This window comes from Dermacentor variabilis, chromosome 7, assembly GCF_050947875.1.
Source record: "Dermacentor variabilis isolate Ectoservices chromosome 7, ASM5094787v1, whole genome shotgun sequence".
NCBI classification, from domain to species: Eukaryota; Metazoa; Arthropoda; class Arachnida; order Ixodida; family Ixodidae; genus Dermacentor; species Dermacentor variabilis.
Genome location: NC_134574.1, coordinates 141,999,608 through 142,015,505, shown reverse-complemented (window position 1 = coordinate 142,015,505; position 15,898 = coordinate 141,999,608). Strand labels below are relative to the sequence as shown.

The following is a 15,898-nucleotide window of genomic DNA, read 5'->3' as shown; positions in this document are numbered from 1 at the left end:
CTCCGGAGACCCTGGGTCGATTCCCACCAGCCCATCTTGCTAGATGTTTTTTATTTGTGAAGTGCCTTCTGGGATTTATCGCTCACGGCCAACGCCGCTGACACCGATGACACCGGCTTTTCTGCGACACGAGCTCCTTAACGCTATCGCGTTAAAAAAAAGTGTTTCTGAGTTAAACTGACAATTCACCACTTCAGTCTTCCTTGCGTAGCACACAATTCAGCTTTGGAAGGGGAAACCCCATTAATCAATTGCTTACCACGTTCTGTAGATGTTAGGCCGCTGATTGGGCACTACAGACACATCTTGATGTCCACCTCTGCTGATAATGTGTTAATGAAATTGCTGTCTTTGTGTCTTGTGTACTGTCTTTAAAGAATTTATTCCCCTCTGCTGAAACATGTGGTACACAGTTTGTGGTAACTGCATGTCAGTAGTTGCCCGGCCCTGTTGACTTAGGTTGACTTAGTAACTGACCTTGTACCCTAGTTGCCTGAGCATACTAACCAACGTTAACCAGGACCTTAGCTGTAGCCTATCTCCATTGAATTGCAAGGAATACTTAAACCTATCTCCATTGAATTGCAAGGAATACTTAATAACTTTATAAATACTACTTGCAGTTACTGTAGTTCAATGATTAAGTACAGCTGGGCTATCCCGGCACCCAAGCATTACCCTGGTAAGCCATAACTGACATTCAGCTTATCCCTTAACTTTTGAGTTGTTTAGAAACAACTGCATGAAATCCTCTTTCTGATTTGTTGAGATTTGAAAAATATTGTTTCAATTCAATTTTCGTATTTTCTCAGAATCGTAAGAGAGCTTTTTCTGTAAAAGGGACTTCTTCACAAAGGAATGTACATTAATTACTCTCTCAACAAGTGTTAAGTCACGTAATCCACAACATCTCCTAAAGGTTGCGAATTGCGGTTATTGTGTCCGTGTAACTAGGGTATTAGCGCTCAGAAAAAAAAAACATGTTGGCTTTTAAGTGATGGACCGGGTGACCTGTGTCTTTTTTTGAATGACTACTAGCAAGCTTGTGTGGAAGAGCCCCCCTCCTTTGCATTTTGTTCCTCTTACTGTTGTAGTGCATGGCTCTCTTGGCTGCAGTTGTTGCGGTTCTCTAAGCGACACGCAGGGGGTGCTGCCGCCCCACATTTCTCGGCGATTTCCCTCCTGCACCGCTGTGCTGCCACCTCTAGCATTGTTTTCCAACCCCTATTGACCATTTTCTTTTTGTTTTATTTTCATTTTTAGCATCAGCGCTCAAGTGCCAAAGTCCTAGTGCTGGCTGTGAAAAAATGCGTGTGTAACTTTGTATAGCCTATCACAAAAAAGTGAAGGCCAGTCGGCCGTTGCCGGCAGTGGCTCGCTGGGCTTCACTGTCTTGCGATAGGCTTTACTGTACTCCATTTCATACATAGCAGGCAATGCTACGAAGACTAGCGAGACTTGTCTCTGTGTTCGCGTATGCACTCAAGACAGTGATTCACACATGAACGGTATTAGTATGCATTGCATTATTCAGTGTAAGATCAAGCCCAGTATGAGCTAATTATTACTGTATGTGAAAGGAGTCGCAGGTCTGAATTGAACACAAGGAGGGACACATTTCTGCGACTCACGGCCACAGTGCATCACATGCGCCCGCGACTCAAAACATGGTTTTGTTACTTCTGCAAGCACGAAAGCGCATAAATATGTGGTTTGTATAAGTTTGCATTCTGTGAGTTAAAGTTGTAATTTGTACACTAAAACCTCGTTGATACGATCCTGTTACGTACAATTTTTTTCCCGGCACCAACGTTCCCTATTCAGACAAAAAAAAAAAAAAAATAGAGAGAGAAAGGAGCCAATACAATTACAGTTCTCCTTTTACCGGTTCATACGTTCCCAGAAAAAAGGATCTTTCGGCACCAACATTCGGTGCATTGCCAAACTGCGATCGTATGGTATGGTTTCGCACCACTAGGGTTCATGTACACAAGAAAAGGCGCGAGGCGTGCAATAAGTACCTTCACCTACCTGTTGCACAGCGCAGTGCCATTCGAAGTGTACTGCATGCTTTTAATGGGCTATAACCAAAACGCACCACCGTTCCGTGCCTCAGGCGGCACGAGGTAAGTGTCACGTTTCACTCTGGTGCCTTTGTATTCCGGTGTCACGCCGGAATCTCCTAATGATTCGTGCAACACTTCGCATTACGTTGATGGCAACTACAGCTGAGTATGTCAAAATATTTAATGACTTTGGATTGTACATTGTCTTGCTTAGTATGTTTCTTCTCTCCCCCTCCCCTCGAAAAAAGAAACAACAACAACAACATATGAATGAGGTTCTACTGTACATATGAAGTAGCTATATGGGAGGAGGTGTCAGATTAATAACAGCACTCGGAAACGTGCGGAGTGAGGTTTCCGTGACCACACTACTTGCAAAGCTTCCACAGCGTGCTTGCCAAGTATGAAAGGAGTATGGTCGAACCCATTTATAACAAACTCGATGTGGTCATTGTATATTAGTAGTTCGTTATGTGTGAAGTCACCCTTCAAAATGTGCAGAAGTTAACTACATTAAAGCTGGCATCAGCAGTTACAGTTCAACACCACTCGGTCCGAAAAGGGCATTTTCAGTCTCTTCATTTTTGTGCCTGGCACTTTCCCACATCTAGCTGCGCATCTCTTCTGAAAACGTCATCTAAAGAATGAAATGCAGTGTTGTAGATAATTTGAAACTGTGCTCAGCCGGTACCGATCACCTGCCATTTCTTTCGTTGAGCTTCTTTGCCATATTTTGCCATCAGTGGAACACGTATGAATTCTGCGAAATGATAGAGTTGGCTGGAAGCGGAAACTACTGCAGCATGGCAGTATTTTTCGCAGAGGTCTTGCCGTTCAGGCTGCAGCATCAGCCACATGCGCGCCGAGAGCCGTAAAGTTAGCTTTTCTATGTTGCTTCGACCAAAGAAGCATCAAGGTAAAAAAGGTAGAATGCCATCGCGAACCGTCACCTGCTGATAACAGCGGAGTAGCCGCAGACTCTTTGCAACTTTGCACGTCAGTCATGGGGTGGCACCGTGTTGCATTCACACACTCTGGCCACGTGAATTTCGACAACAATGGTAGGATAGCAATGCTTGAGCGACTGCTGGTCCAAATTGGTTCAAATTGTCCAAGTAGTCATAGTGCATCTGGTGCCTCATGATTACTTTGTTTAGTGCAAGACAATGGACTCAAAAAAGACAACCAGGACAAGGCGCTACTCTCAACTAGAGTAGCGCCTCATCCTGTCGTCTTTCTTGTGTCCGTTGTTTTGCGCTAAACAAAGTAATTATGTATTCGCACCAACTAGTCCACCAATGCATTGCAGTGCCTCATGAATACGCAAAAACAAGAGTGCCGTGCTCAGTGCCGTCCCGAAGCACACTAGAGACATGCTAGCACGGTTGAAAGCAAGTGGCTTTCCTAGTGACTTCTGAAATGCACGCGAGGCGCTAGCTCGCATTTCTCGACGGTCGTGTCTTTGTTGCAGTTGGACCGGAGCACAGAATGCGTCGGTTTGGTCGCGCTTTCGTGCTTCGGAAATTCGCACGCACACTCCTTTTACCGTGACTGAGATTGAAGAGTTTGTTGCAACATTATGCAACATTATGGCACTTTTGAAAATGTTGGTTATATCTGGGCGCAGATTTCTTAGGCACGGTTGGAAAATCGTAAATACAATGAAATGAGATCGTTTTAATCAATAAATTGTTATCTGGGATCATTATAAGTGGGTTCGACTGTATAGTTGCATTGCACTTTATTTTCGGCCTGGTCTTCCCTCTGAAGTAGTGGATCGTACTGTGCACTGAGAATATATGGCCTCTTTCAGCCATGTGGGTCATCTGGAGGTAAAGAAAATTGTTTGAGTGAAGTACTTCTTTTTATTTTTTGCTGTATGTGTTTTTCGTGAGTTCTTAATGCAGGATGTCTTAGCCCTTTGAATGTACTAAATGTGGATTTTTCAACTTTTACATCCAGACTTTGACAGTTCTTTTTTATTTGCTTGCAGATGTCTTAAAACCTGGCTTGATGTTCGTTTGAGATAATGCAAGAAACCATTAAAAAAATAATTCGTGTACTTCTCATCTCACCAATTAAACAGTTATCGTCATGTCAGTAATTGCCATGTTAGAAATGGAAGGCCTAATTTTGACTGCCTCACATTATTTCAGTTTTACGAGGCGTACAAGTGATTTGTTGCAATGTTTGCTAGTATGTAAATTGCCTCGTGAATCAGCATGCTGCTATATATGCTGCAATAACATTCAGCTTATCAATCCATTCAGTCGCGTAGTTCATCTTCATGCACTTCGTGTGCAACTGTAGACACCTATACGATGCCTAGAAATAAGAAGGATAATGTTTTAAATGGCTGGTTAGTGAAGACAGCTTAGAAAATGCTGTAGATGTCTGTATGCTTCTACTGATGAAAGGTTATGTAATCTGTTCTCTTTTGTTGTTTTTGATAGTAACGATATGCACTGGTCAAATTTCTTGAGTGGGCTTGTTCTTTTCCAAGCACTATATACGTGAAATTAGTCTACAATATTACCGCACTGGAAGTATACTTCTCAGTTTATGCATGGAGTTCATAATTGTAAGCGCAGCAGACCACTCTGCGAGATTCAGGGCTTGAAATTGTGGGGTTCTCCTCCTTGCTCTTGGGACAAAGGAACGACAACACAGTAGTGCAAACAATCACAAGGGCATTTATTGCACCTTTTGTAGATCAATGCCTGCTAGCCGAGTTGCTATCCACAAAACATGCCGATGGGCGCGCGACAAATCTAGGAAGTCCGACTCACCGCGACCGGATAGCGAGCGAATATGTTCGCCCCATGCTGGATCCCAACGCCTGGTCGTTCGCGCGTACGGTCACGCGAACGGTGGCGCGTTCATGTATTTTGCTTTTGTATTATGCTTTTTACTCATGTATCGCATACAATTTTTGGGGGGGAGGAGGGTCATGAATGCAGGTAGTGTGAACAGTCGCTCCAGCCATTGCGGCGTTACCTACTATGTATGACAAGAACTATGTGGAGCTTTGCGTGGGGACAGATTGTACGAGAGTGAAAAGAGTACGTAGATTGTAAAGGGTAAATGGGCTGTCTTTGAGATGATTGGTGTTGCATCTGCACTTGGTGAGCCATGTGCCATGGTTCCTATTGATAGACATGTTTCATGAAAAACGCAGACTTGTAGAACGGTCAGGGGAAGTGTCAATGTCACGGTTTGGCGATGGTAATGCCACATTTCTCGTCAGCTGTGTGCTCTTCTGCGCTCATGCCTCTTCCCGTTCTGTCGTGCTGTGGTGGTTGGAGCAGTGGATGTGTCCTTTGTGGGCAAGGAGGAAGAGGAAGAGCTATCCGAAGCCTCGCCGCCGGCCACGAACTTCCGCGGTCGTCGCCGAACAAGCCAGAAAGAGGACATCGACATGGAGGAGGATGAAGACTCAGATTCTGGTTTGTGTGGCAGTCTTAAACTTTTTGTTGCAAATTGGCATAGGTAGGAAGCAAAAGAATGTGCCTATTAGAGACTTTTAACCTGTTCGTATGCATATTACGACTTACAGAGTGCTGAAACACCGCAGACGAGTACACGAGCACAACCACTTGCGGTGCCTCGTTGTGGCAGTTATTTTCACTACATCGCACAAAAGTATTGCGTTCACAGGCTATCTGCTGCCTAGCTGTTAGCATAAAGGCATCAGCAGCAGCAGTAGTCACTAATTTATAATGTGTATTGTGCTAACGAGGACGACACCAGAGCAGAAAAGATGGGACAGACACGAACTAGCAACTTATGAGTTCTTCTTTTTTTTTTTTTTTTTTTTTTTTTGCTGTGGTGTTGTCCTCGTAAGGGCTATACAAATTATAAAATGAGAACGAACTAGTCAGCAGTGCTAGTAGCTACAGTCATTAATGTACGGAGACTTTCCTGTTGCAGAAACAGTCATGCAACAAGGAAGTGTTTGCATTGTGGTTAAACAAAACCGCCACAAGACACGTCTGCTGGCACTGCTGCTGCTCCTTCCAGTCATGTCGCCGGTGTTCAGGCGTTACGTTCACTGCAATGTTTATAAGGTCATGTTACAACTGTCACGTCTTATACCGAACCTTGTTATGTAATCATGGCGACTACATATGGAGACATCAATTACTTCAGTTTGTTTTAAGTGTTAACGATAGGGTAAGGAGGATGAATATAGCACTGAATGTAAGGGTTCATTCAACTATATTCCTGCTATGGCTGTGTTTGAATTGTTGCCATAGACTGCAAAGTAGACAGCTTAGGGGGCAGCGGCCATCTTAAGTCTCTTTCCAATTATGATGAAGATGTCAAAGAAGCCTGCTTTCCGAAGACAGCATCGAAATCAAAAACGATGCAGGTGACTTTACTGTCCTTACAAGATGGCAGCTGAACTTTAGGCTTGGAAACTCTACTGGAAGTTTGTCTGGACACACAAGAAAGTGTAGACACGAATAAAAGATATTCGTCTTCTGCGGGTTTCCGCAGAACTACTACGTCAAAGTGTAGACAAGCTTTCCCATGTGTTTAATGTAGGTTACGTTGCATGTTTATAGGTTTGCAGACGGAAAGAGTTTAAATACAGGTTGTGCGCTTAGCTTTGCCTTGTTGCCGCAAGGTAGCGTTACATTGCAGAAGCATCTTCCGCACGTCTTCCAGACAGTTCCATTACTTCAGCTCAAAGCTGTTTCCTTAGCTGTGTACGTAGACATTTTCTGATGCTGGCCGGCACTGGAACACTCCCTATGCTGTGGCTTTACTCGCATCTATGTGGAGCTCGCTCCAGATCCGTACCACTGGCTCGGATCTGGAGCGAGCTTGGAACATCTGGACACCTGCCAATAAGCGGCCATATGCAATAGCCATTAGCGGGTATGGTTGAAAGCAAAGTTACGGACAATTTTGTAAAGCTGACACCAAAACGGCCACAGCAGATCTCTCGCTAGTAATGGATGTTTCAGCTGTCGTGTGACTGAGCTCTTGTACTAATACCCAGAATCAGTTTCTTTTCTAATTATCACTGGCTGGAGGTGGTGCAAATCTTCATGTAATGAGTGGGAATTATGTCTGCGCTGTGTTTGCATAGAAATATGCTATGTAACAGTAGGTCAAAGAATTTGTGAGAAACGAATGACAAGGCTGATGCTGAATTGTTTGTTTTGTTGCAGAATGATTTCCCTTACTACGACAAAACGTAAGACATTATTTAGTGTATCACTTATAGCAAAGTGGAGGGCTCATTAGGGAATGATAAGAGCAGAGCTCTTGCTCTTATCATTTGCCAAGTTGAGGCATTGGAGTGATGCAGAATTCGAATATTTTACGAGCACAGTGCTTGACTCTTGTTTGAAGCAACATGCCACTGAAGCTCAATGGTTATGGGGTTTCGCATGTGGACAAAAGGTTGCCTATTGGTTTTCTATGGCCAGAAATGTATAGCCACAATTTTTTTTTTTCATCTTTTTTCTCCAGATACTGGAAGGCGCTCGAAAGGTGCCAAGGGCCGTCCCGTGGGCTCACGTGTCAAGCTGAAAGGCAAAAAAGGTGTGTCTGCTTTGAAAGAAAGCCTGTGGTGCCTAATGTTGAAGAGTGTGGTTGCTCACACTTTTTTTTTTCTCTTGTGGCTAGCATCGAAACCTGCCTCATCACCTAAGTGGAGCTCGAGTACTGCACCCATCGAAGCATTGAGGCCCAACCCCAAGGTGGCTCTTCTCGAAAAGGACCCATACTTTGAGTCAGCTAGGTAAGAAAGGACCCCCTGTACCACACCTGCACCTGGAATGAAACTGTAGACCTCTGCTACAGGAGTGGGAAAAAAATTAGGCATTGGGGAGCGCCATGTTAGTGAAGTTAGTACTTTTTGGCAGTGTATATTCCTGATGCAAGGGCCTTCCGATGCGACAAAGCGTACCACCTATACAATGGGCGACAAAATCAGCTACATGCCTCATATGTGAAAATTAGCATCTTTTCTTTAAAGGGCACTGTACAGGCTCATTCACACCGGTGGCTTGAGGAGTTTGTGAGACCATTTGTGACTGGTGACTAAAAAGCGACTGAAGGCAATGGATGCTCACACCGGCAAGTGCGACCGGCCAGCCGCCATTTGCTCACTATTGCATCGTTACGTAAATTAGGCATCAGCGTATGCAGACGTCTTGTTCCGGCACATCGGATTTGCACGGCAGTTTTGCAACTGCGATTGCACAACTAAGAAATCGAGCATCAAGAAACAGGCCCAATATGGTCTCTTCTTTAGAAAAGCGACCATCTGCGATCAACTTGATTGCGCGATCACTGTCAGTCACAGGTGTGAACGAACCTTAACCCTTTATGAACGGGGCATATAAATACCCAGAAAAAAAATGTTTATTTTTTTATCTAAATGTGCAAAATACATCCAGAATAAGCGTAATCAAAGAAAAGAAAAAAATATTTTGCGGAAATTTTTTCAACAATAGGGGGACAACCCCAGGCAGAAAACTGAAAGTAGGCTTTGCTCCCAAGCCACCTAATGCTCCATCTTCAATTTGTATAGATAGGTCTCATCACATGGGAACCATAGGCGTACATTTCATTTGCTTTACATGTGTGACACTACTGCAGCTGGATATCTTGCATCAGCCAGTCTCCTCTGACCTTGCTTTAAAAAGACAGCGAATCGTGTGCCAAACTTCCTCTTCCTCGCCCAGTCTTCCTAATCTAAGCCAACAAATGACGCTTGCTGCCTCTCATTCAGTGTTGGCCGAATACATTTAGCCGCAAACTTCATACTTAATACTGAAACTCTGCAAGAAAAGTATCTTTATTTCTGGTATGTTGCCCGTAGGCAACACTCGTCAACAGAGGGTTAAGAGCAAGCACTTATCCTGGCTGTAGATTGCAGGGAACGCTAAGTGTTTGTACAGTGGACAAAAAAATGTGGCCATGTATGAACTAAGTTGCAGTTTGTGGGGTCTGAAGTACTCTTGGCAATAACCAAAACTACAATGCAGTAGTGTGGACACAAAAAAGGGAATTTTTCTGTCCATACAACAATGGGAGCTAGCCAAGATATATTCAAGGAGTGCAGTCCAAACCCGTGATAATGAAATCCCGCGACTACAAAATTTTCGCTACAATGAAGTATTTTCGTATCTCTGGCTAGCGCCCATAGGATTCAGTGCATTTCGTACCTCTCGACAACGAAATGTCGCTGTATTATAATCCCACATCAACGAAATTCGGCAGGACCGTAGCCCTGCGTATTGCCTACTAGTGCAAGGCTAGCAGGCTCCAAAATGTGCTCAAATGCTATTACTTTGCACTGAAATTGCGTAAATTACCACTACGTTACACTTGCGTGGGTGCCACCGTTTTTGTTCACAAAACAACCAAGCGCCAGAAGTGATCACGCCGGAAATACATCATGGTCACCATCTTGTTCGTTGATCACCCGTTTGAAGCGGCACACATGTTGCTACCCTTGCTACCGACATGTGACAACGGTTAGTACAGTGCGTAGTGAGAAAAATGCAGCAAAAACAAGCAAATCCACGTCGGCGGGACGGGGAATTGTTTGCGACGCTTGAAATGGTGGTCGCAGCATGGAGTGCCATGCATCGGGCAATGATTGAGCGATCGTCCGGGAATACAGATTCCTTGCTTCGAGAACGCAGGTTTTGGTGCCACCTGACAGGCACCGCGTGCAGATTCGGCACCAGACGTAAATTTGTGCTAAAGGGCCGTAATCTCGATTGACTTCCTGCAGTTATACGAGATACGATCACTTTCGCGCTAGGCACCGGGCGCCTCGGTGCCCACGGGTGTGCGCTGGAGGAATGCTGCTGCGTGCATGAAGCGCTGTTGCTCTGCGTTAGGTGCTGAGTTAAGCAAAATCTTGCAGAAGTGATTGTATCTCCAGAAGCAATTGACTGAGAGCACTGCTCCACAGCAATGCTACCACTGCTGATTGATGCATGCGGCGCACTTTGTACTGTCAGAAATGCGGTTCTATATCCTCGAGCAAGCTTGCCAAAGTAGGCTAACGAAATTTTGACAGCGAAGTTTCATTACGTGTTGCATTACCTATCTCTGCTCGCTCATTTCGCAACAACGAAGCAACAACGAAATTCTCGCGCAAGCGAATTTTTGCGTTCCCAGCCGATTTCGTCATTGCGAGGTTCACCTGTAGTTGCGTGTTAAAACACGCTGAGAAACCACAGAAGTTCAATTCGCCACTCATGAATAGGGAGCGAATAATTTTTTCATTTGTCGGGACACCATTGCAAAAGTAGGTCTCATGCAGGCCTGCTGTTGTGCAAACGGAAGTATTTCAAAGCTATTGCGTTTTGTCTTGTGTCGGTGCTGTGCTCTCTGAGGCCAAACAGGAAGCCCTTCATGGGGTAGCCTTTCAAAGATTGTGAATACCCATGTTCTTAGATTTACGTGCACATTAAAAAACCCCAGGTGGCCCAAATTATTCCTTAGTCCCCCACTACGGCGTGCCTCATGATCAGATCGGGGTTTTGGCACGTAAAACCCCATGATGTAATTAATTATATTGCAAACGAGTGCATGATTGGTCCGAGCACTGTGACATCCTGCAGCTGGAATGCAAAACCGAGTTTCCCTCCTGCAATAGTTATCCATGCCACGAGGCGGTGCTAGCATCGTAACACTCATGCCCTCTCTTGTTATAGCTGCATGACTTCGACACCTGCTCCCATCGGCACATGTGGGTAATGAGGGAAGGACGAAAGTCACAAGATGCAAGAACTCTGCAGAGAAGACGATTGCAGGGGACACAAGAGAGCCGAGCAACTTCATAAGTTTACCCAGGCTCTTATTTGATCCTAGGTCCACTGTATGCCACTTGGGCATGTTGCCAGAACTATGTGCCAGCTGCTACAAATGCACCACAGACATTCGTGTACTGAAATTATGACATCAGTATCGTGTGGGCTCTAACATGCTTAACTATAACCATGAAGCTGCATAACTAAGCATGCATAACTAAGCTGCATAAATTGAATATTGTTCGTGCGCTTTTTTTTTTTTTGTTCTTATGTGATGCTTGCTTGAATGCCACCTGTGGCTGTGCTTGACCAGCCAAAAGCTCCTAGCTCCTTGAATTGATAAAACTCTTCCAAAAGCATGTACACACGGTCGACTCAAGGTGAGAGGATAAACGTTTGGGTTGTGAAAGCGCAGGAGTGAGTAAGGATCCGAATGTAAATCCTGGGTTTCTACCTTGCCTTGGCAGCCCCGAACCGGTGCCGGTGTCCACATTGGCAGACAGCAAGCTGCTCATCCGTGCAGTGCTGCTGGGTGACCACACGTTGTTGAAGAGCTACTTGGCAGATCAGGACCGCATGTGCTCGGTGAGTATTGGAACTTTTTTTTCAGAAGCTGCACAACGGTTGAATTCGCTGACATTCTGCACAGCGCAAAAGACGAGGACAGAAGAAAGAACGCAACTGGTGCTGTCCTCTTCTGTCCTTGTCTTTCGCACTGTGCAGACGTGTCAATATTGAATCGCCAACTTGCCCAAGCTTCCACTTTATCAAGTTGCATTCGTTGGGAACACTACTGTTTTAACTGCTGTTAAATAGGCACTTGGTAGTGGTGAGGTCGACGCTTCGTAGGTGGTGCGCTCGTTTGCAAGCGTGGCTCCACTTGTTTCATGTGGTGCAGTTGGGGCTGGTCCGCAGCGTGGATGTGAGACTTAGTGCTCTAGACTACAGCGCGATCCGAGAGGACTACCACTCCATGCGCCTCCTCCTGGCTGCCACCCAAGAGCGGCTGGCTCCAGCCCCGACCAACATCCTACTCTGCGAGAAAGGCCCCGACAGCTACAGGTGATGGAAAACTTCAGCGTCTTGGTCGTGTGCGTGAGTTTGCAAAGCCACGGACAGCAAATGGCAGTTCTACCACCCAGTTCTGTTCTGTTTTGGGCCAATATGTGCAGTCTTGTGCAAAACCCTACAATATCTTGCGCATTTGTGTCTGTGAAGTTAAAGGTGCAGTACTCCAGTGGGCTAAGATATCAGACCGCCTTGCAGCTTTGGTTTCCCGTGTGTTTTATCACTATACACAGTCAAGCCTCTATATAATGGACCTCAATTTGGACCTCAACCACACTAATAGACCTCAACCAGACTTCGCGTAGTTGCCTATTTGCTATCGCCATGAATTCTCAGCCTTCCTGGCGAAACTGTGACATTTTTTTTTCTTTATAAGGACAAATATTCGTATATATTTGTACTTTCATCTTTAATTTGTAAGTGCCACCTGATGACGACTGCAGGCACTAAGTGTGACCAGTCGTGGTGTCCAAGATTTACGGTGCCACAGGATGTAACACTAGCAAGTCTCGGATGCCTTTTGAGCAATGCCGATGCATTGCCCTTGGCGCAGTCTGCACTGCATGCCCTGGCGCTCATAACCATGCTATTATGGCCAGACCTTCTTGCGATTTGTTTATAATTGCTTAGTGACAAGATGCTATCCACCAGGAATATCTAGGGAAATTGTGAAAGTGTGCCTTCATTATATCGAAGTTTCACTGTATATACAGAACAGATCCTCACACAACAAACTACACTTAAAGCTCGCTCTAACGAAACCCAATTTTATGAAGTTCTCTATCTAACGAAGAAATTTCCATTCCCCGGCAGGTGCCCATAGGGTTCAATTTTATCATCAACCAGAGTTAATGAAAACAAGCTTGGCTGAACTCAATTTAACAAAGTTTTCCTGTAGTAAACGAGTAAAAAAAGCTGTAATTTCTTTCTACTTTTGACACAGATGGGTCCTTCTTCGAGTGTGCACTCTTAAGCTATTGCACTAAAACATCTAGGCACCATGGTCACATCTCTAGCTTTATTTTGACGATGCTGCACGCCGCGCCCATGCATAGAACAGCAGACTCAACATTGCCTCGCTAGAGGCAGCTGTGGTTGCTTTCGTTATTTCATGGTTTATGCGACAGATGGTTGGATTAGCGGCAAATACAGTGCCGCATTAGCTTTGCGTGTCCCTACGTCACAATTTTAGATTTCGAAGGACCAAAAAGTTTATTTCTCAATTTTACAAACTTCCCGATTTAATGAAATAATTCGAGCGTGATCATCACTTCGTTAACTCGAGTTTCCAGCTGTATCTGATGAAACATTTCACCTAGTTTTCACTGTCACATATAGACTTTCAGGGGTGATATGCCGTGAGCACAACACCAGTAAGCAATTTTGGTGCAAGCTGTAATCACACTTCTGTCTGCCTGTAGTGACACTGTGACAGCCAACATACTTACTGACAGTTTTGCATAAGCATATGTTCTTGCACGTCAACGCTATCTTGCGACTACTTGTAGAGAAAGGCAGAATTGTGAAGGTACACGCTCTTCTAGGAACCTGTTTCTACTCCAGATTATTTGGACGTTTAAGCTAACCCCTTGTAGTCCCATATACTCGGTTTCATATATCAGGTGCAATACTGTGGAGGCTAGAGGTACTTTTTGCTGTGGCTGCTTCGTTCGCACTTAGAAATAGTTTGGTATATTTTCACCGACTTTGTGAAAATGCATTTTGTATAAGCTCCGCTCTGAATGAAAAGAAGAATTTACCCTTAGAAACAGACAAACCATGTACTCATGTGGCTGCTGACACATTGTTTTAGATCAGTTTGCCTTTTGTTTGTTTTTTATTTCCAGCTTGTCACGCCAGCCTCACGTGCATGCTCGCCCGAGCAAACGCAGCTGGCGCGTAGCGAAGGATAGGTGGAACGCGCGGAAGGATAAATTTTGTTGACCGTACGTCTTGCTTAGCATCCACAACATTGTACCTGATGAATGGAGTGGTCATTTTTCAAGTAGTACTATGTACATTATAAAGGTCTTCATAAGGGTCAAGCTTTGACTGGATATGTTTAACTCTTATAAGCAGCTTAAGGTGTCAAAAATTTGGCTAGGAAGTTTGCCGGCAGCGTGAATCTATAATCTAACGTTTTCTCATCCTGGGCTCCTTTAAAAGAGTGCACTGATTCTGTAACAGCCAGCAATTTTTTATTCACTTGCGTCTTCTGCCTGCATCTGCCCTGAAGGCTTGTTTCATCTTGATGTTGTCGCTGCACTTGCGCAGATGGCTGGCGACCGAGCCTGGCGCCCCGTGGCGACTTCCATTGATCAGAACAGAGGTGGCTAAAAATGGGAACTGCGCTTTGCTCTTGGTGAGTTGCACATGCATTTTGTAAACATATCTGCATCTGATGTTACGCCTCTCGCACTGCTGTAGTTTGCGAAACATTTCTGTTTATTTGCCAACTCATTCGCGAACTGCTCATTCTCATCAAGCACTGCATGTACAATTGTGCATGCCAAAACACTACTCGAAACAAACTCGAAATTAAAAGCACTGATGAAAATAATTGCGTTTATACATGCTGCATACGTCTTAAGAATTTGTCATATTGTTGAAGAGCTGCAGCAAAGCGCAGGAGTTTTACGCATTAGTGCGGCAGTGTGCGACGTTGGGCTAGTTGGAGTTGCATGGCTTCTGATGTGCAAGACAGCTCAGTAGGATGATGACATTTAGGAAGACAACAAGTACTCTGTTTGTTTATTTACATACCTCACAGGCTCCATGGTTAAATTATTAGGAGCAAGGGGAATACAATGTATGTAGTTACAGAAGGAAAAAGAGTGTAACTTTGTGCCATAGTTCACAAAACAAATACAGAAGAACTGAAGAGTGTCTTGCTGTGCCTTCTTGCACTTCAAAAGTCGCACCTCAGAACATGCAGCCATTTTTCGACTGCTTTTCCTTACCACCATGAAACACTGGTCTACTTTTTTGAGAGCACCAGGTGCCCACGATTACAAGAAAGGGCTTAGTTTGGCAAAAGGTAGCTTATATTGCATGGGTTTTCATAGTAACTGTTGGTTGCGTGGTATATGCAAGTGGCCTACTGAGCCCCAGGAGACTACCCTAGCAGCACAAAAAAAAGAAACAAGGGCCAACATGAGCCCAACATGAGTTCAACATGAGTTCAACATTAGCCCAACGTGAGTTCAACATTAGCCCAACGTGAGTTCAACATTAGCCCAACATGAGTTCAACATTAGCCCAACATGAGTTCAACATTAGCCCAACATAAGCTCAACATGAGCCCAACATGAGTTCAACATGAATCCAACATGAGTTCAACACGATTTCAACATTAGCCCAACATAAGCTCAACATTAGCCCAACATGAGTTCAACATTAGCCCAACATAAGCTCAACATGAGTTCAACATGAGCCCAAAATTGAGCCACACTAGCTCAATATTGGACAATGTTTGCTGAACATTGGGATCCTACGTTGCTACTTGCATATGCGTAGGTTAAACATTTGTGGTCTGGGTTTTGTTCTTGAAGTAAGCCACATTCATTGCAACCTAACAGGAAAAGAGCAAAATAAAATTTCCAAATCAGTTTTTCATATGTGATAGCCTTCTGTTGCAAACTCACTATTCTCCATGGTGTTTATTGAACTTAGAAACTCTGTTTCAGTCGCAGCTGTGAAAAGAATGGGCATCGTTTATTCAAATATTGTTGTCATTATGTGCCTAGTGACTTCACATGCGATAGAAGGCAGGCTCCAAAGAAGCATTTGAGACACCTAATATGAGCATGCGGCAGCATGTAAACTTCTAAATTTCGGAGAAGCAATGATCTGCAGCAATAGGTTTGCGTGAACTATGTAACTGGATAGCTGGCACTGTAAGTTCTCTAGTATGAAATTTTATTTGTTTCTGTCGCACTTTGTAAACCATTATGATTCCAGCTGCAAACATTGGGC

At 44.4% G+C, this 15,898-nt stretch overlaps 1 protein-coding gene across 6 annotated transcripts in view; it reads left to right on the top strand.

The window, feature by feature from the left end:
• LOC142588029 (poly [ADP-ribose] polymerase tankyrase-like) overlaps window positions 1–15,898 on the top strand; it is a 103,999-nt gene that overhangs the window by 24,060 nt on the left and 64,041 nt on the right. For all 6 annotated transcript variants that reach the window (XM_075699466.1, XM_075699470.1, XM_075699468.1 and 3 more), the window contains exons 8-13: window positions 5,375–5,512; window positions 7,551–7,622; window positions 7,707–7,821; window positions 11,323–11,440; window positions 11,754–11,917; window positions 14,198–14,285. In XM_075699466.1, coding sequence (XP_075555581.1) covers window positions 5,375–5,512; window positions 7,551–7,622; window positions 7,707–7,821; window positions 11,323–11,440; window positions 11,754–11,917; window positions 14,198–14,285 — 695 coding nt within the window. The remainder of the gene's footprint in view (window positions 1–5,374; window positions 5,513–7,550; window positions 7,623–7,706; window positions 7,822–11,322; window positions 11,441–11,753; window positions 11,918–14,197; window positions 14,286–15,898) is intronic.